This window comes from Pseudopodoces humilis, chromosome 13 (genome assembly GCF_049639895.1).
Source record: "Pseudopodoces humilis isolate 2021_Gansu_Grassland_sample_001 chromosome 13, ASM4963989v1, whole genome shotgun sequence".
Classification (NCBI taxonomy): domain Eukaryota; kingdom Metazoa; phylum Chordata; class Aves; order Passeriformes; family Paridae; genus Pseudopodoces; species Pseudopodoces humilis.
Genome location: NC_142212.1, coordinates 11103847 through 11125186, shown reverse-complemented (window position 1 = coordinate 11125186; position 21340 = coordinate 11103847). Strand labels below are relative to the sequence as shown.

General features: G+C 41.1%; 1 protein-coding gene across 5 annotated transcripts in view; it reads left to right on the top strand.

Annotated features, from left to right (window-relative positions):
• Nucleotides 1-21306, top strand: part of UROC1 (urocanate hydratase 1) — a 40758-nt gene extending 19452 nt beyond the window's left edge. For 3 of the 5 annotated variants that reach the window (XM_088061607.1, XM_088061608.1, XM_088061609.1), the window contains exons 10-21: nt 3193-3281; nt 3749-3811; nt 3995-4174; nt 4678-4775; nt 5024-5096; nt 6152-6273; nt 10796-10866; nt 11784-11882; nt 12314-12413; nt 15216-15297; nt 20356-20455; nt 21064-21306. In XM_088061607.1, the coding sequence (XP_087917733.1) occupies nt 3193-3281; nt 3749-3811; nt 3995-4174; nt 4678-4775; nt 5024-5096; nt 6152-6273; nt 10796-10866; nt 11784-11882; nt 12314-12413; nt 15216-15297; nt 20356-20455; nt 21064-21204 (1218 nt within the window). In that variant the 3' untranslated portion in view covers nt 21205-21306. Of the gene's footprint in view, nt 1-3192; nt 3282-3748; nt 3812-3994; nt 4175-4677; nt 4776-5023; nt 5097-6151; nt 6274-6519; nt 10761-10795; nt 10867-11783; nt 11883-12313; nt 12414-15215; nt 15298-20355; nt 20456-21063 lie in introns of those variants that run through there. The other 2 variants (XR_015773626.1, XM_088061610.1) reach the window with 2 other exon arrangements.
• The last annotated feature ends 34 nt before the right edge of the window (nt 21307-21340 follow it).

The following is a 21340-nucleotide window of genomic DNA, read 5'->3' as shown; positions in this document are numbered from 1 at the left end:
AATTGTGGATGATAGGATCCACTGGATCCACAGATATCCTAAAGTATCATCTAATGGAGAATGCAAATATAATCATTTGGTAAAGTATATATGCCTGCATGTTTTGAGTGAGAGACATTTTCACATAAAAAGGTTCTCCTAATACCCCCCTTCTCAGCTCTCATGCTGACCATAGGATTCTGTTCTAGCAAGCAGATGGAAGGAGGGATTGCACAAGCACTTCAACAGCTTTTAGAAGAGATTGTTGCTCTGAAGTTCTGTGAAAACATAGTGATGATGTTTAGTTGTTACTGGTAAGTGAGGCTTTATAGAAGAGAGACCTTGTAAAATCATGGTTCAGGTCTGTTACTCTGGCTAAGTAAGAAAAGGACTATGGGAAAGAGATTCAGCTGAATTAGGGCTAGAAAAACAAGTTATATAACCACTGCATGTTCACATTGTGGTGAATTGGTGATTGAATTATGGTTTGTTATGGTTTAAAAGTAACAGATAATCAGCTAATGGCTTGAAAAGGCCGGGTTTTTGGAATAGAGTGTCTCTCTTTTGCACCTGCCTGGGGACCCTGCTGCACTTAGGGCCCTCACCTCACATTTAGTGATATTGACTGCTTAGGAACATTAAACTTTTCCATGCATGTCTTTCCTCGTGGCAGGCTTTGATTTCAATACACTGGAGAAACATTCTTGGATGAGCAGATCCAGGACTGACCCAAATGCATTGAGGTCTTCTGAGTATCTGCATGTGATGGGCTCTTGTTCCTCCACAGAAAAAGGGATTTTTGAGAACTAAGCTCCAGTCAGAGCTGACTGCAGTGGGAGCTTGGCCTTCTCAGCTGAGGTCATTTATAGACAGCTGGAAATCCTACACTGTGGGCATGTCTCACTGCAGCGGAAAGAGTAAGAATATCACAATCTGACTTGTTTTAGTTACAATTAAACTGCAAAACATAATGAGTCAGACTGCCCATGTCAGGGCCAGTAAACCTGGCTGTTCTGGCTGCCTCAGGTCTCTCATAGAAGGCTTGAGCTTTGTCAGCTTTACAACAATGGTGCAAAGGTGCTTTTGTTAGCACGTGGGTTTTGCATGTATTTGAGATCTCAGCAGGTACTCCCTGCAGATGAAATAAATTTATTCAATTTACTATTGAATAAATAATTAATGAATTAATTATCTTTATTCAGACTTCTGTCATCATGGTCTTTCAAACACTGGAATACAAAAGAAAGGTTTCAGTGAATGCCACTGACAGCCGTCCTTTGTCCTTTTCATCTCCATGGCTGCAGATGATTTTGTTCAGGAGACTGAACATCGCCTGGTTTTTATCTCCTGTGAGATGATCCTTGTCGGAAATGAGTCTCAGGAGCACATGTGGACAGCTATATATATGTAGAAATTATTTATTTAAGGTACTATTTATGCAAATGACACTGAATTGTGCAAGAGATCATTTTGTCAGCCAGGGCTTCTGAAGCTCCAACAGAAGGGATTAGTGGTGCAAGTATTTTACCTCTCCTGTTTGACAGGAAGCTGATTGTGATTTTATGAAATAATTGTGTGGAGGGCCAGATATCTCCTCTGAGCTGCCCTGGGCTCTCTGGGGTTACACTGGAGGCAACATTAACTCATCATCTTTATGCAGTTTTTAAACTACTGAGATGGTGATCCAAAAATGAACATATTTTTTGAAAGTGTGGTTCAAAGGAAGCTAGTTTTCTTGAGCCAGCAAGTCTGTGAAAGACTGGGAATGTCAGAGGGACCTAAAGTAAAATATGTAGGATGTGGTAACATTTAAAAAGATCTGATCTGTGTTATGTGGGGATTTAAATGAACCCAATTCCTGTAATTCATACAGACCACTTAATATTTTTCCTCCTGTGCTGATTTAAATATCTCAGAAGAAGCTGTCCCCCATGGCACCTGACTTTATTGAATAATTCCATTGGCAGTGACATTTATTATCATAATTTGGGGTTTGGGAAAGATAGTCTTCATTAGTGATGGGGAAATGATGGATGGTGTTCCACGCTAAGAATAATTAGGAAAGAAAAGGTTTCCTGGTGTTCAAGAAACCCCTGAATACAGAACTTATTTAATTTACATATAAATAATTTCTTAATGAGGAAGAATTAAAATGATGGGGAAAGATTATAGGGAAGTAAAAAATGCTTTAATGAAATACCGGAAGATACTCAGGTTATGTGTTCTCATGAAGACACATCACTGTGGGGGATTTAAATCTGTTGCTACCACAGAATATTGGTTTAAATCAATTTTGCCACTTGCCTTATGCCACTGATAGCTCATTATAAGCATATTAATGATGTGCAAGCTTGTACATTGGACCATTAATATGGAATCTGTGCCAAAGCCTCCATCGTTGGTCCATCCATTTATATTTTTATGCAGCTGTCTCTTAGGCATGTACACACTGGCACACACAGAAGCTGAGCCCAGAAGAGAGTACAGATTTGGGACTGAGTTTCTCTGGAGCTTCAAATTTCAGGCAAAGGGGAATTAAAGACATAGTTTTGTTTTCCTCTGTGCTATTTTTCAGTGGCATTAGGCAGCTGGGATAGGAAAATACTTTTCTCTTTTCTTTCCATATTTGGTTGAACTTTTCAACCAGCAGCCCAAGAAGAAAAGTGAGGGTTAATTTTATTCAGCAAACCCTACCTTCATCTTGGGCAGCATGGCAGAAATTTATCTCTGGGCTGATCAATAACAACAAAAACATTTTCTTAACTATTAAAAAGCATTATTTTCACAAAAAAATAGCCAGATTTGAAAAATAAATTGAAAACATTTTTGCCTTTAAACATAATAATGAAAATAAACAATAGGAAAATTTGAAATTTTCAGAAATGTACTACCTGTTGTACAATTTCAATGATAAATTTTGATTCATTAAGTATTTTGGGAAGTGATGTATCAAAAAAAGTATTTCTTGCTTTGAACCTGGAGTAAAAAAGAACAGAAAATTTAAAAAAATATGAGGTAAAAAATAAGTATTTGAACAATAGTTGTATATATGTATTATCTATACCTTTGCCATGTATATGGATAACTCAAGTAATAGTAGGGCTATTACCTTTACTTTTTGTTGCTTTTTCCTACAGGGTAATTGAAAAACTCTAGGTAAAAATGACTGCATGGGGGAAACAGGAGTTTTAAGATCTCTGCTATTTCTCTTAGGTTGATGAAGCAGCACTTCTGAAACGTCACAAGCAGGGATGGCTGATGGAAATCTCCAACAACCTGGACCATTGCATTGCTCGCCTCAGGTACGGCTTGTAACATAACCCAGTGAGTTTATCTCTGCTTCCTAACCCTCCCTTCACATCTTTCTGCACTGTGCCATTGTAGTCTACTTACAGAAGGGGTTGAGGGACACCTCTTCTTATTCCAGGTCTGCTTTGGAATGTGAGTCTGACTTCCCAAGCAGCAGCAGTCTTTGTTAGTGACCACTAATGCTTCACATTATTTGTATATGTTAAACATGTCTTCATTTAGTTTCATGAATATGCACGGAGCAATTACAACTAATGTTACACTTGCAGCATCATTCAAGCTTCATGGAATCTGTGATTAACAATTATGCTGAGAGATCTCTTTCTGAGATAAGTGTTGAAAACAACATACAGGCTTTTCTTTTTTTTTTTTTTCTGGATTTGAATCTGTGTGTGATTTGTATATTTCAAGATAGAATGAGGTGAATTTTCTTCAACCAAACTTTTTTATTATTTTCTAGAGAAGCAAGAAAGAATAAAATTGCCCTCAGTCTGGGTTACCATGGGAATGTGGTAGATCTGTGGTGAGTAGTATGAATGGATAATGAGAACATTAATGCTCTGTCTTTTTGGCCAATGTGGAATTAGTTCCCAGACTTGGTAGAGGCATTAAATTTAGTGCTGAGTACATTACTCTAGATGCTCATGAAAAAGTGCTGTCAGAAGGGGGATCTTCACCCTTGTGTTCCATCTGCTGTCCTCCCTAGGGAGAGGCTGGTGCACGAGCTGGACACCACAGGAGAGCTGCTGGTTGACCTGGGCTCTGACCAAACCTCCTGTCACAACCCATTCAATGGGGGGTACTACCCAGTACAGCTCAGCTTTGAGGAGGGGAAACAGCTCCTCTCCTCCAACCCAGGGAAGTTCCGGACGCTGGTGCAAGAGAGGTAAAGGTTTTGACAATTCATCTCCCCCACCTTTGAGCTTAGTTTGCTCTTCAAGCCATGCAGTCCCAGGGTATGATCCCCTACTGGAAAGGGTAAATTGGGCAGTCTGGGCCAAGGTAGAGGCCAGAACAGTGATGTTCTGTTTTTCAGTTTTTTCTCTGCTTGCTTTGTGAACTGCTTAAACTGTTCTGCAGTTTTGTGCAAGCTGCTTTTCGTTATCAGCTTCCATCTCCAGAGCTGGCTGCATAACTTGTCTGAAAGATGTGACACCTCTTTTCTATTTAGTGATGTTTCCTCAAAGACTGTAAATCACTTCAAGATTTGGGGATAACAGGTGCTGTAGAGACTGAAAGCATCTCAGTTGATGCCTTATGTCTGAATTTATCTGGGCTCTTTTCATTCCCTCTGTCTCCTCCTACTCCCATGCCTTTGGTTAGTTAATGATATTACTCTTTTTTATATTTCATTGACCTCAAGAATTACTGTTTCCTTCTCTATTTCAGTCTGAAGAGGCATGTGGCTGCTATTAACAAACTAGCTGATAAGGGCATGTTTTTCTGGGATTATGGCAATGCTTTTCTCTTGGAAGCTCAGAGAGCTGGTGAGTACATCCTGGAGTTATAGGTGGAAACAAGGACAATCTTGCATGCATCTTCCCAGCTGTGTATGTCAAGTAGGATAGGGTTATCCACTGTAATTCTAATCTTTAGTCCTTCTTTCTGTCTTGTTCTTTGAAACCCCAACCCTCCCTGGCTGAGGTACAACCTTCATAGGAACTTCTGTGCAGCCTGGTTTTGCATTTTATAGTTTCCCTCCATCAAGTGACTGACTATTAAAATTCTTTTATAGGTGCTGATGTTGCAAAAAAAGGAGCAAATAAAACAGAATTTCGATATCCTTCCTATGTTCAGCACATCATGGGGTATGTTGGGCAGAGTTGGGAATATGCTGTCAAGTACCTTGTGATTCCCTCTGTTCAGAGGGAGAGTACTACAGAAATTAATGCAGATTGACAGTGCACTGTAAGTGATCAAAAGGAGGCAAGAGCAGCAGGAAAATTGCTCTCACAAGTGTTATGCCAGAGTTAGTGTAGGCCAGCCATTGTCAAATCAACACTCTTCACTCCTTTACATGAATAGCTGCATTTTGCCTTTGCACAAATTTTCCTTAAGCAGTTCTGCTCAAGAAGAGCCAAGTCACGGCCTCACAGTGTGACTAAAAGCAATTTCACTTCTAGGTGCTAAAAGCTGAGAGCTTGTCTCTTCAGAGCAGTAGAGATCAGTTCCAAGTCATCCAAGCCTTATATCTGCCCTGAAGTTAAAAGTATGATGGAAAGAGGCTGTGCCTCTCACCCACACTGTACATGCTGCTTGTGGAAACAGCTGAGCTCAGGAGATCTGTTGAGGGACTGGATTTATAACTCATTTTTCCTCTGACTCATGCTTAGCTTGCCTATGCCATGTGAATAAGAGCCTGAACATGGAGTAAGGCCCCAACCAGATTAGATCTTTTCTTCCGGCCCTCAAGTGAAGCGTGTCTCATTATTGTATGCAAACAATGTGGACAGCAAATGAGTCTGGACTCAGGCACTCGGTCAGAACCTGCACTTGTCTGACAGTGGAGATGCACTCAGGGTTAGCCTGGGTTAAGGACAGAAAGACCAGGCAGCAGGGAGAGTATATTTGATTAAACTGAAGAAAAGCTGCAATTCATCTGATGATGCACTTGATTGAACTGTCTAACATGACTGTGGAAATTCTGGCCTGACTATACTTTTATATACCAATGGATGGCTGCACGAAACAGCACTGTTTAATTTCTCAATTAATGGTCCTTGATGCTTCTGTTTAGATTAGTGCACTGAAAATGTTTCAAATTCTTCCGTCTCCAGCTAATGAAAGAAAAGCACTGCTAGCAGCCAGGATAAATAAGGAAAGAATTTCAACTATCTCTTAATGAAACATGTTCTCTTCCCAGGGACATTTTTTCCCTGGGATTTGGGCCATTCCGCTGGGTTTGTACCTCAGGTGACCCACAGGACCTTGCTACAACTGATTCCATTGCCATGGCAGTGCTGGAAGACGCCATACGGCAGGGAGGTAAGGCATCATCCCATGCTCCCCTCCCTGGGGGGCTTTTGGAGAGAAAAGGAAACCCAAGAGTTGAAATGTGTGTCAGCTTTTGGCTGAAAACATGGAAAGCAGGCTCCTCCAGTTTCCATGTAGGCAGGAAGTCTTGTTGTCTAAACTCTTGGTAGGAGTGTAGTCTGTAGGTAAAACAAAAGCACCATGGATGTTGATCCCAAAGCAATTTTGGCTAAGAGCCTTTCTTTTTATTTGTTACAGGTGTTTTTAAACTTTGTCACCATGAAACTTTTAAGGTGAAACTTTCACCATCAGGTCTCCAAGACTAATTTAAGGAGTCAAATTGCTTTGCCCCTGTCTCACAGGTAAATGAGGCATGAAAATCTAGGGAGGTTTCAAGAGTTAGCAAGGAGCTCAGCAGCAGGAAACCCAGGTTTCCTGGGTGTGGTGCTCCATCCAGTGTCATTTTTTTGTGATTACAATTTTGAGATCACTTGTTAGTTGATGGACAGCTATTTCTACTCACTGGTGGAACCAGTTTGGAATACCTGCATGGCTCTGTATGCTGCTCTAGGATCTAGGAACTGCACTCTTCCACTCTTCACATCCCTGAAACCGGGCTATTACTGATATCACCTGCTTATGAATGGGAACTGACACAAAGCTAAGTTTGTGTCAGCAGACATTGATCCTGATCTCCCAGGATGGAGAGGAAGGCCCTACCCTTTTTCCCTTTCTTTGTCTGCCTTTGCAGTTACCAGACAGCAGGCTCAAAGGCTTGCCACTGTCCCCAAGCACTGAAGTCCTCTGCTGTTCTGTTCTGAGCAACAAAGTTTGTGCTTTCCAGAATCAACAAAAGAATCTTTGAATTCTGGAGAATCCTGCCAGATCAAAAGGAAATGGATCAGAAATCCAAACCATTTTTAGAGAATGAGAGCATAATATTTTTTTTTCCTGGTAATATTGAAATATTTGTTGCTTTTTTTTCATGAAAGACATTGAAATACAAATAGAAGTGTGAACATTTTGAATGCTCTCCTGTTTGTTCTGGGAGGATCCTGGGTAGTATTTCTGAAAAGGATATACCATGTTCAGATGCCTCTCATTTCTAATAAAACTACTCTTGTCTTCCTATAATGTTAGGCTGGTGTCCAGCCTCCTTTTCCTCCCAAGAGGTGAATTATTGGTGCAGTGGGTCTGACCCTGCAAGGACCTTGGTTCTATCTGTTCCCCTCATCTTTCCTGAGGAGTAATTTTCAAGAAGTAGCACTGAAGCATGAGTTGTGTTTAATGCAATACCCAGAAGTGCCTACTCTGTTCTGTGGGTATTGAAACTTCCATGTTTTTAAGCCTCGGCCCTTGGATTTATTGAAGGGAGGGTGAAGTCCATTACTACAGTGCTGGATCTGTCTTCAGAAATCTGCAGTGATTTTTCTGCCATGTGCTGCAGCTTCCAGAGATGATCTCTCAGGACTGAACCATTGTAAGACCTTTGGATGGTTTGCATTGCAAGACTGGGAAATGAAGCAGTTCCTGTGTGTGCAAGAGTGTGTGGGTGTTTATGCAGATGTAATGTAAAGCTAGGGAGAGAAGTCTCTTGCATCAACAAAAAGCATTGAAGCATATATTGCTTGTATATCCTTGATTTAAATGAAAAAAAATTACATATATACACCCAACAGGTGAGAACAGGCTTAAGGGCAAGGCTATTATTCAATTTGTTGTTAAATTTGGCAATGGGAATTTGATTCAAAAAGAAAGAAAAACAGAATTTGATCAGAAAATAAACAGCCATTCATGCATACATACATTCTTGCATACATATTCTTGAATAATCCCCTTGCAGTCCACTTTCCATGAGGCCTGGGTTTGGAGCAAATTTTTGGATCTGGATAGCCTCACACATATACATGTGTGAAATCTGAGCCTACCTTTGAAATTTATGAAAGAATCTGTTATAAAAACTGAGTGAAAACTCCACAGAGCTGAACTCTGTTGCATTCCAGGTCTAAACCTTTGACTTGGCCTTGAGTCCACTGTTAACCATTCTTCTTCTTTTGTGGAGATGAATTTCTTTCAGAGTTTGTGAGATTTATGTAGTTTTATTATCTGCTTCTAAGCTACCTGAGCTTTTAAGAGGGCCTTTGCATGAGAGATGCAGCACTGATGGTTGGGGTGTAACATGGATTTAGGACCTCTGTGGTAGTTTGAAGGCTGAGCTGATGCATAACAACGTAAATCTCTCTAAGGGAGCCAGTGTCTGTGTTCCTTGGGACAATTTCTCTGGGTACACAATGCTTTCCAGTGTATTTTAAACCCTCAGTGTGTACAAGGGCCTATGAAATACCAGAAGCTATACAGTTGCTTGCCTGACTTCTAAACACATTCCTGTTGGTATGGGAAGGTGGAGGCAGCAGTTTAGCAGATGAGGTACATGGAGTTACTCTACAGTGAAAGTCTTTCTAGAAAAAATGGTGAGATTTTTTTTTCAATTGCAGGAAATAAGACTAAATAAAAGGGAGTATTCCTCACTTCCCCAGGGATAGCTGATGAAATCCAACTGTTTATTTGAGCTGGCTGGAAGGGACAGATGTGCTGTGTTGAGATAGGTCCTTGCAGCCAGTATTCTCACCTGGCTTCTCTTCTGGATCTTACCTGGATTCTCTAAGATCTTTTCTGTAAGCATGTGCACTGTGAAGTATAAAATATGGTAAGTGTTCTCTGATACAGCTTATGAAAGTGATAGAAAGGAACACATTCTCTGGGGTTTTTTTGTTTTGTTTTGTTGGGGTTTTTTTTGAGATATTCCAATAAACTGCCATTACATATCTATAGTAAGCTAAGTGAACAGTACCCATTATCTTATAAAGGCTGCTTCCTTAAAGCTTCTGAGTGGCAGCACAATCCTATTAGGACAGCACTAGCAGCTGTTTCATCTTTCACTCCCTGCAAAGTGAAGTGCTGACATGTTAATCCTCATTGCAGAGTTTAGAAGCTATCACTTGAAGCCAACCTCTCAAGCACTGACAGGTCTTTTTAGCATCATTAAAGCTCTTGGTATGGAAGGCCTGCCTCTGCAGGAATGAACATATTTTTCATTTCCCTTAAACAATGTGTTTTAACACAGGTTCAATGTGAGCTTCTTACATTGTCCTTTTTCTTTTTTCTAGTTTTACCCTGCATAACTGCTGTCATACTGCCTAGTGCAGAAGCAGTAGTCCACACACTCTTCTCAGGGACAAATTCAAGTCAGCAGTGTGCGGTTTCTCCAGCTTGACTTTGAAACATGCGTTATCCGTACGTTACAATTTGCCATGAAAAGCGGGGAGAGCTGGGAAGTAACAGAGAACATTCTGTCTTGGCATCTGCAGAGATGACTGACTTGAAGCTCCAATGCAGGAACAGGTCACTGTGGCTCAGCTGTTGTCACAGGTCAGATGAGCCCTGGTAGCTGAGTGTGACCCTCAGGGCAAGGTAATGTGGCATAGTTTAGACCACAGAAAAAGAGCTTACAGACAGTAGCTTCTGCAGCCACAGTGACCCCATCTGAGCTGTAAAACCCCCTAAATGAGGACAGTCAAACAACATTTCTCTCATTCCTTACCCCTAACCCTTTTGTGACTCACTCACTACAGATGCTGCTGTGCCCTTGGAGGCAGCTGATTGTGCTGAGGTCACCATGTATCTGACTGATATGTGCCATATTTCGCTGTCTTTCACTTGAAATATCTTTATTCCTATTCCTTTTTAGTTTGGCTGATTGAGATGGAATGAGACAGATATAAATGAAAAGAGAAGCTGGAGAATGCTAACCTATTACATAGAAATGTCTTCTTAGATAACATATACATCTAAACAAGGTGTAGGGAGGATTTATACATAAAGTAACTGCTGCATAAAAAATATTCCTGTGTGGCTTTTGTTCCACAGAAATGTGAGACGAATACAAATACATACAAATCTCTTCATTGGATAAAAGACCTCAGTTTTACCTTGGAAATATACAAGGACTGTGTTGTACAGAATAACTGCTGTGTAAATCTGTATCCCAGATATGGTGTCCATTGGTGTAACTTATCCTCAAGTGTGTGTTGCAAGCTGCTTTTGAGAATTTCTGCTGGCTGCCTCAAAGGAGTTATTCACTATGTGGTACAAGGTTGGATTCTAGTACCCAATGTCACGGAGTTTGATGAAACTACTAATCTAGCAAAGATTAGTAATAGATTGGCATTAGGAGGCAATAAAACAGGAGACCAAAAATGGGCAGTACATGTAAACCATATTTCAAGGTTTAATTTAGTTTGCTGAAGATCCAAGTGGGAGTTACCATTCCAGCTGTCCTCTGAGTGGCATCTTGTGCCTTTCTCTAAGTACATGATGCAGTTGCTGCATCAGCTGCTTTATACAGCATTTCCTATATGCGTGCTTGTATCTGAGAGTAGAATGTGACTCCCTAGTGCTGCCAGATGAATTAAGTAAATTTAGAACATATTGCATTAATTTTCAAACTGTACTTTTTCTTGTTTTCTCTTGCAAGTGAGCACATCTGTGAAGCAGCAGTACCATGACAACATCCGCTGGATTCGGGAAGCCGGCAGGCACAGCTTGGTAAGTGCACAACCTCCTGCAGCAGATGTGGCTGCTCCTGGTCCTGAATGCAGTTCTTGAATGCTGGGGTCAAAAGCAGGAATGGAAACATAGTCTGTAACTCTTGGGGCTGACAATTGAAACCCTTCTCTTCACAGCAGGATTTTAGGTTGAGCTGAAGCAGCTTTTTCCCTTCACTTCCCCATCTGGAAATGTTAAAATAATCCAGCAATATCTCCTCTTGGATCTAGAGTGAAACATATCTGTGGTTCACCCTCCATCTCAGCTGTAACCACCTTTCTTTCACAGTGCTATTCAGAATATCCCCTTGGCATTGCTGTGGACCAAGCTCCTCACACGTGCAGTTCCAGAGCCCTTTCCAAAACAGATGATGGGGCTTGAGAGCTGCCATCCTCCTGCATTATGGGAAGCAGGACAGGACACCGGTGGCTCATCCTTTGTTTTCCTTTTCGGGCAGGCTGTCCCTGTGAAGCCAACAAGGGATGCTGTAGAGCACATATGTGCTCTCCTAATCTGGAAGCACAGCAGAGCTGTGCAGGGCAGATGTTCTTTGCTACATTTCTCTTCTCTTCCAGCCCACCATCACCAGTTCCAAACCTCTGCTTCTCAGCTGTTGGTAAGGGATTTGTTGATAGGGGGATTATAGTCTAGCAATCAGGTTGAGATAAAATTGGAATTTACTGGACACTAGCAGCTGGATACAGAAATACATCTCATAGATTGTGTGAGTGGAGATAAAACTAAGTTCAAAGAGGGATTTAATTTTTTTTTTTTCTGGAAGCTGGATGTTGGTGAAGAAATAATCTGCACTTTCTTCTATAGAAGGAAAGGGGTCATTCCTGTGACTCCATTCATCTGGGATCTGAAGATAAGCCAGTTGCAGAGAACCTTATCCCTTTGTCATTTTTCTTTTCCAGGTCGTTGGTTCTCAAGCCAGAATCTTATATTCTGATCAGAAGGGCCGTGTGTCTATAGCTGTGGCTATTAATCGAGCCATTTCTGAAGGAAAGATTAAGGTTTGTCTCCCGTCTTGATATGCTCTGGTAATTGTGTTTAATATCTGAGACTGGGCTGGCAGGTGGGAAAGGAGAAAGCTTCAAGCAGTGAGAGCAGAAGTGCCTGTCATTTACATGGGACCAGTTTGTTAGAGCTCAGTCCTCTCTGCCTGCCACCAGTATTGTGCTCTGTCACACAACACGACACAAGGTGGGTTTAGAAACTCTCTGAAATTTTGTTTCATGATGAGACTGCCTAATTTTCTGCTTGGACACCTACAAGCACAACTTATCATTCTGTGATTTGTTGAGAGCACAAACAGGGACTCTAACTCCTTAGCAGGGCCCCAAATATTAAGACTTAAGACAGAAGTGAATTGAGCATATAATGGTCCTCAGTAGCAGTGTCAATCTGTGAAGGATTCCACTGTCTTGTCCTTGGCTTTTTCCAGGCTCCAGTAGTCCTCAGCAGAGATCACCATGATGTGAGTGGGACTGACAGCCCTTTCAGAGAAACGTCAAACATTTACGACGGATCAGCCTTTTGCGCAGGTCAGTGGAACAGCTGAGACTTGTCTGCCTGGGTCAGCAAGGAAATGACTTTAAAACAGAAATAGCTCTTTCATGCAACATTTTTTAAATGTTTTGTTTAAAAAACACCCTTTAATCTCAATTAATCAGATTTCCTGAGAAGCTTTGTGGGATTTAACAGTGATACAGACACGAATGTGGAGCTGGTTACATAGAAGAGGTTCTGAACACTGCTAGAAATTCCATGGAAATGCACCAGATGTATCTGCATACAAAGGGAGAGCAGTCTCAGAGGATTGTGTCTTCTGTTTGATTTTAATTTTGAATCACTATTTCAAACAGGTGATCTGATTACAGCCATATTTCCTTGGAATCCACAGGCTCAAAATCAGGTTTATAATAATATCTTGCTTAAAGCAAAGAGGTTCACAGCTGTTTTCATTCGATTGCCCGAGGACTCAAGAAAACAGTCTGGACTTTCTGAAAGGGACTTTTCTGGTCATAAGGGAATACTGATAGTAAAGACATAAGAATAAAAGTCAGACCTTGCTGCTCACTTAAAGTGTGACTGTGGGCAAATCATGTAGATTTTATCTACAAAAAGAGCCTTTAATTCTGCACACCTGACCTGTGCTAACCAGACCCTGCTTTTCAGTTTGTGAAACCATCTTTTAGAGAAATAGACCCAAGAAATATCAGGTTGGAGACCTGAAAAAATGAATGAAGCACTAAGCACTTTTTAACCCTAAATCTTCCTCAATTTTCCATCTGTAAAGTGGAAATTAGGGTAATAGCTTTAGCCCAGTGGTGTTTCTGTATGTCATGAACTGACAATCACAAAGAGGTGTGAGATTGGAGGATCTGCTGCTGTAGAAGGAGAAATTATGATAGAGGAAGCTGAGCATATTGAATTACTTCCATTATGGGAATTCATAATAGAACCAAATTATGGCTCAATTTTAAGGGGAAAAGTTCCCTGTTATCTGGGTTTCCTGGTGAAATGAGGCTTTTAACTGTGTCCATCAGTCCCACTTCAACACTTTTTGAGCATGTTGGCTAGTTCTAATAGGCCAAATAGATAGATGCCTTCAATACTGTTTGCTTCTGACAAGCTGAGAGAAAATGGTGCAGCTGCACAGAGAACAGAAATTCAAAGTAATGTCCCCATCTTAGCAACGTAAGTAATCATTAGGCAATGCCCTCAGAAGAGGGCAATAGAAACAAGGCTTGATAAACCCCATTGCTCATCATGCTTTGTGGTTTTCTTTGCATTTTGTGATTTACATGATCCATTTGCCCTCTTCAAGGGCTTATCTAAAGCCTGTTGGCCACTGATATCACTGGTCTTTAAAACCAGGCCTAAATTTGTTTGACCAGATGAGCCTCTGGAGGCAATAAAAGAACATCTTAGGTCTTCCTCTCTCCCTTCTATCCTGTTGTTTTAACACAACTTTTGAGCCGATTTGGGTGAAATTTGCTCCTCTTTAATACACACAACATTTCCAAAATGTTTGTTTGTCTCATTTTGTTTTAAAGTACCTCAGCCTGATGGGTTATTGCTGCTCTGCAAAGTGTATTTCAGCACTGACATTTGCAGCCAATGACCTTTATCAAAGCCAAGGAGCAGCAAGTTATTGCATTGTTAGTTCACTCCTTGTCCAACCTCCACTCTTATCAGGCCAGTGGCTGAGGAGAAAATCTGTGCATTAGAGAATATGGTGATTTAGATCTCTCCCATTCAATCTTGACAGCTCTGTAATTATGATAATTGCATTATTAAAGTGACATAATGTCAGATAAAAGATGCCATAATGGAGCTTTTGAAAGGGTTTAACATAGATTAGCACTCAAGTAAACTCATTTTTCCATCAGACACATAGCTGTGCGTCTGCAGATGTGGCTGGTGGGGATATTGTTGTTTTTCCTCTTCTTTTTCCTGTTAAAAATATGATGAACTATGTATTGAATCTTTCCTGAATTAAATCTGGATGTTTTCAGTAAATTTTACTCTTATCCTCTATGTGCACCTCTTTCCACCTCTCTGGGTATATGCTTAGTACAAATTGCAGTGTATATACAAAATTCTAGTGAGTATTTCAGTGGAAATCATGCACTAATCATATCTGTTTGCTAAACTATGTTTCTTTGGGGGTTTTCATAGACAAACCTTCTTAGTGGTTTCAGCAGTTCCAGTTCAGGATAAAATTCCCACATGTTCAGAGAATTGGGGTGGATATCATTTTCATCCCAACTTTTGTCTCCGAAATGCAACTCCTTAGCTTTAGGCTGGCTTTCTGCACAGGGCTGAAATAACTCTGCACTCTGATCTGAAAATATTTCAAACTTCTGAGAACTGCAAGGTGTGTAATGTTCCAGGTGCCCTGGCCATTTTGAATCCATACACATGGATGTGCCCAGCCTGTTCTTCCATGACTGAGGTATCCCAAAGGGGTGCTCAGTATTTCTCTCCACCCTGAGTATTTCTCTCCACCTCTCCACCCTATCTCAGAGCTGAAGAGTGGTAGGTCCTTCAGCTGCTTGTGTTGGAGCCAAATGCAGGAATCACCACCCTCCTCATAAACCACAGAGTAAAATTGGCATTTGTTTCCTCCCAAGTCAGGATAGAGAGTGGGAGACAAATCTCTCTTGCCTGTTCCTCCCAGGAATGAGATGTTCAGTGTGTATCTGTGAAAGAAGCTGTGAGTGAAACCTGCCTCCAACCCTGCCTTCCCACAGCCCCAGTGAAGGTGGCAGTGGAAGGAGGGAGCAGCAGAACACAAAAATGAAGGTGGCCCATGGGTAACACTTTTGCTCTCCTCCCAGACATGGCAGTGCAGAACTTCGTGGGAGACTCGTTCAGAGGAGCCACCTGGGTCGCGCTGCACAACGGGGGTGGAGTTGGCTGGTAAGAGCTTGTTTGTGTTCCTAAAGCTCTGAATCCTGCTCCTACTGCTGTGTGTGTGTGTGTGGGGAGGAGAGACAGGAACTGCTGGAGATGTGTAGTACCAGAGGAGAACTGTGTTGTGGTGGTGGGAAGGACGGGTTTGGAAACAAGGACTGAAAGGACAAATTATAAAGCAAAGTATGGTGTTGTATGACTATTTCTAATTAATGCTCCCATCTCCAGAAAAGTGTTTTGAACTGGCCACAGCAGTTTGAAGAGCTTAATTTGCTGAACAAGAACAGTCTGCTGTGGTCTTTTTGAACAGATCCTGCTTCCATCATTGTCTTCACACATGCACAGCCAGAGTGTCAGTGGATGGATTATGTTCAGGTCTCCTCTTAAGCTGTATTTAGGACCCCAATATAAATGACCCCATGCTGAAGTGCAGTGAGGGGTTTATTGAGACAAACCAGCTCAGGTGCCAACCCCAGTCTTTTTCTCTCTGCTTGTGCCTGGTAGCATTAAAGACCACAGCCAAGTAAGGGCTGGATTAGACACCTCCTTCACATGACATGCAGAACTCAGACACATGCCTGAACTGAAAAGCAGAATTAAAGAAATTTTCTAAATGGAGATGGAAACAAATCTCCTCCATATGGCACTGAAAGGCTACCTGGATTGGCAGAGATGCAGGAAAGCCTGGCCACACTGCAGTCTTTAGTTCTGGTTGTACTTTCCAGCATATTTCTGCAAAGCCTCTCCCATTTTACACTCATGTCTTCATTTAGTGGTACCGACAGGTACAACCCTCTGTTAAATACTGTGGTGAACTCTCATGCTTCCCTGTTTCAAACAGTGCTGGAATATGCCCAAAAAAGCAAGCCAAAGAACTCGTAGCAGATGTTATACTCAGAGACATTTTAGGATAATTAATTGTAATTCATCTGGATGAGATGAATATAAAGAACATCCCTTCAGGTCAGCTGCAGAACTCCCTCACTGCACTCATAATACCTTTGATTTCTGTGACATAACTACTGCATAGAAGGGTGCAAGAGAGCAAATCCGAACAATGGGAAAAGAAAGCTTTCTGACGATTTAAGTACATGGAGTAAAGATTAGCCTTTGATTATTTCAGTGATAAGGACCCACAGCCATGATTTCATTCATAATTTCCATAATTCTGAATGGAAAACACATACCAGAATGTCTCCCTACTCTGTTCATCTCAGTCTGAGGGTCCAGAGGTGGCACCAGACTGTTCTGTCTAAATTTTCTCAGCTGGGTTTAACCTTTTAAAATATCTGCTTGTGAAATACAAGCAAAGAAAATAACTTTTCACAACATGTTGTATTTGGGATATTTTTATGACAATTCTAATTATTGGAGTTGCTAAAATAATTGCTAATGCCATGAATGTTCTGTGCATTGAAGATGCTTAATTCAATAGATGCAAATGATCCTATTCCTTTCTGATCTTTCTAAGGCCAGTCCTTCCAGGACACTTTTACCCCTCTGTGCCATTCAAAGGCAGCTTGGCTGAATGGTGAGACTGCCCTTAGTTCTGGAAAACTGGCCCTGACCACACTGCAATTTCAATTATACTGTTTTAGTTGTTTTGTAAGAGGAGTTACATCCATTTTGACACAAGGCAGAGCAGATTTATGCTGTAATTTATGTAATACATCACAAAATTAGTGTGTGGCTATTCACTGTGCATTATTCACTGAAACCAAAATTTCTCTGGAAAAACAGGGTTTGGTTCTCCTTTTCATCATTTCTTATGGCTGCTTGCGGGGGGGGCTTGTCATTGCAGAACAACATCTGCTCACCTTGTTCTTGGAGCAGTCATAGCTCTCTGTGGTCAAATTACTCTGCTTCAGTGAAGAATGCAACTGAAAATTAGGTGTGTCTCTGCAGAGCCTTACCAAGCCAGCATGCTGAGGCTCTGCTGTGGTGACATGTTGTGTCATTAAGTGCCCTGGCCTGGAGAGCCCCCAAAGCCAGGCCAGGCAGGTGGTTCTGCTCGCCTTAACTAATGTGGCACCACCCTGGCTGGTGAAAGGGCTGCACCCCTTTGCCTTCTGAGGAGAGGGAGGAATAATCTAAAGGTGGCAAAAGAAGCAAAACAGCCTCCAGCCATAAAAAGTTGCTTTCTTTGCCTGGAAAAGACAGATACCTTTAATTTTTGACCCTGTTTTGCCTTTTTTCTGGAGCACTAAAAATCCACCTGACTTTGCCATAAAGAAATCTCCACGTTTGATAAACTCTTCTTGTCATCAACTGAGTTGGAAATGTGAAAGTGGAAGTTTATGTATCTTTATAAAACAAAAATACATGTGATTAGAGAGAAATCCTTGTCATTGGCAAGGTTCTGCCCTGGGAGTTCAGACATGGGTAATTTCACTGTGTTTAGCTGCCAGTCCTCCCTGCAGAGGCTGGGCTTGCCTGGAACTGCTGGCAGATCAGCTGTACTTTCCCATTGAGACTGCACAAGTGCCTTTTACATGCTTTATTTTCTGTTACAGCCTTGTGGGACAAACAGGAAAAGCAGGATTAATATTTATTTAGCTGGAATCTGCATCACATGTACTCTGAGAGAGATTTAAGATTAACGTGGTCTTGACTATAATTACAGCAAATGATTGTTCATTTTTTGCTGCCTGTTTGTTTGCAGGAGAATGTATATTAGCAGAGCCTGGATAACTGTAGTAACAAAAAGGCAGTAACAAAGGCAGAAGTGCAGAATTGATCTGCACTGTTGACAATGTGACATCTTGATTGTGAGAGAGGCCTTGTTTTCTTTGATCATCTGAGAAGGAGACATCTGGAAATTATAGGAGGTAGCTTAGGTCAAAATGCCACATGTTTCTTTAATTACCTGAAAATGTGACCCAATACTAATGAAGGCAGAGAGAAGTTTTGGTAGAAAATCCATCATGACAAACGTTGGTATTTAGTGTAGGAGTGATTTTAGACAGTAGAACGGATCCTGGTGAATGCTTTAGATTTGCACTGGAGTAATTCATGGTAATCAATGGAAAGGCTTTAAATTTACCAGCTGCAAGCAGATCAGCTGCTCCTTGTTCATGCCTAAGCTTCAAAGGATGCTCTTTGGGATGCTGTAAGCAGGGGGAAATTTTGCCACTGAAGGAACATCATCCTCCTACATGGCATATCTTTATAAAGCACTGGTCCAGAGGTCTGGGTTTCTGTGGCTTTGAACTCTGACAGTAAAGAGTAGTGCTGTGTTCTTTGGTCTCTGTACACAGGAGCAGCAGAGCATGGTGGAGTAACTGGCCCTGGCACAATTAGATTTGTTGTCATCCAGTCTGGTCCCTTCTTTTGGAGAGGACAGTAGCAACATGAGCTATTCAAAAAGAAGAATCTGCAAGAAATGCAGATGCTTGGCTGTTTGTATTCATCCCCAGATGAGACTAAGAGCAGAACTAGTGAAAGACTTCAAACAGTAAAAACAGCCTGGGTATTAAATTCCAGGCTGAAAAGAGTTGACAGTATCAATCAAAAGGAATAATTTTATTTTGAAAGTCAGATCTTACAATATTCAAACATCTCAATTGAACTCATGACTTTGAAACAAATTTTCCGGTTAAAAACCTAATTCATTCAGTGATGTTCTGCTGTAAGAACTGTCACTTTCAAGAAAACTCTGCCTTTCAACAGAAAATGCATTTGTACTAGTGACATGTCTGCTAATGGAGAAGTGAAGGGAATTCAGAAAATGGTAGTGTGATGATGGTGAGATGTGGAGCCCTGTGTTCCTTGCTGAGCTCTGTGATAGGGTCCTACTTAGCACACAGGTACTGTATATAAGTAGTAGGAAGGGAATTAACACCACATGAGTAACAACATTCCATTGAAACTGAGAAAATGTGAGTTCTAGTTTCAGGAAGTAGATCTCAGGTCTGTGAGGCTCTAGTTTAGCCTCAATTCCCTGTTTCCTCAGAAGCTCAAGTTACTGCTGGAAAGTACACATTAAGAAACAATTCCTTCCTGGACTGGAAGACTCTCAACTCCTATCTGATTAATGGACATGTCTGATGTTGTTCCATGTAAATTTTGTAAGCTTATATTAACTATAGAACTCAGAGGACAAAATCCTGCCTCCAGGGATTTCCATTAGTCTCTCATACCATGTACTGTTGTGTGACATGCCCTGTCCCTCAGGTATTGCTGATGCTGAGCTCTAATGGCAGAACTCTCACAGATTTACAGCAAGATTAATCTCCCAGCTGCATCCACCACTATTCACCATATGCCATGGAATGGGAGCTCAAGCAGGCCAGATTCTGAAGTCAAGACAAGATGTTTTGCTCTACGTGTTTTCCCTGTCCTTTAAAACCAGACTGTTATTTCCCCCAAGAATAATCTGTTCATTTTAACATATTTCTGTTCTTCTTCTGCCAATAAGTCTGCTTCCTGAAAAGTTGGCACTGATGTATTTAAACATCTCTGTATCTCATACAAAATGAATGACTGTTTTGGAAATGATTGAGGCAGATGTGTATTAAGTGGTGGTTAACACTTTTTTAATAAAATGCTTATGCTCTGTCATTTGTCCCAAGAGAATATAAATAGATCCATCTGTCTGCTGCTGTAAGTACACTGTCACCCTCAGGATCCTGGCTAGGTGGCAGCTGTAGTGCAGCAAACATGAGGAACTTAACCTTTAAAAACACTCCGAGACAGGTAAATCTCTGGCCCATCAGATCTGTTAACATTTTTTCACCTATTTTCAGAGCCAGTACTCAGTGCAGGACTCAGGAGATACAGAGCAAATTTAATTTTTGGTGTCCCTGCTTGGAGCAGATCCTGACTGCTAGCTGGGCATTATAAGAAAGGTGGGCTAGGTTTGCTGCAGATCAGGAAAATCAGACTTTGCCTGCTAAACACTCTTTTTCTTTTTTCATAAGTATGAAACATCGCTGATAGTCTCTTATTCAGAATAATTTCTGTATTCTCATCCTTTTTGCAGTACAACTGAACAAATTAACTCCTGTAAATTTTGTGGTATTGGTTTGAATTATTTTTGTTTCATTCTCTCACATTTTATTTTAGGGGTGAAGTGATCAATGGGGGATTTGGCCTGGTTTTGGATGGGTCAAAGGAAGCGGAAGAACGAGCTAAGATGATGCTTAGCTGGGATGTTTCCAATGGAGTAAGCAAAACTCATATATGTATACTTTAATATTATTTATTTATTTATTTTTAATCTGGGGAATCTTGTTTGTACACAGATCAAAACACAGAGTTTTGCTGATGGAAAACGGGTTTATGATTTCTCTAGCTGTTGGTAGAATTTCACCCTTCCATGCTGGCACAGAGTTTGGCTCTTTGATTTCATAGTTGAAATTGCATTGAAATGACATTTTCCTTTTGCATTTAAAAGGAAATATTTATCCCACTAAAAAAGCACTGACTGCCTAAATGACACTGTTATCTAAAGCTAGTTTTACAGAGCTGGGATGGAGTGCACAATTACTTCTGGTGAGGGAATTCTGTAAGTTTTTAAGGTACCTGTCTCTACCAGTGTTTATCTGTCCAATGTTATGCATGGAAAAGTACCATGTCTACCCAAATACCACTCATAAAATTGAAATATTACAAAAATTACTTGCAAAATCAGAAGGGAATCTAAAAACTGGCAGAGGGCTGAAAGATTTATTGTGACGAGTTGGGTGCCAGTGTTCACGCAAATATGGTGCAAGGTGGGTGTGGCAAGAGAAATGTCTGATTTTTACACCCTTTCATTCTGCTGTCTGACAGGTCGCCAGGCGCTGCTGGTCGGGAAATGCCTTTGCTTATGAAACCATCTGCCAGGCAATGAAGGAAAATGGCACACTGAGGGTGACTCTCCCTCACAAGGTGGTGGATGAGAACATCTTGGAGCAAGCCGTGAAACATTAGTGGTGCTTCCAGTGCAATGTTGCTCTTGCAGATATAATTGAAGTTGCTTCCTTGATATCCTGCTCTGCTCTCTGGCCAAATGATAAAAGCCTTGCAAATGTCTGTTCCATGTGAGTTTTTTTTTTCCTTTCTCTTA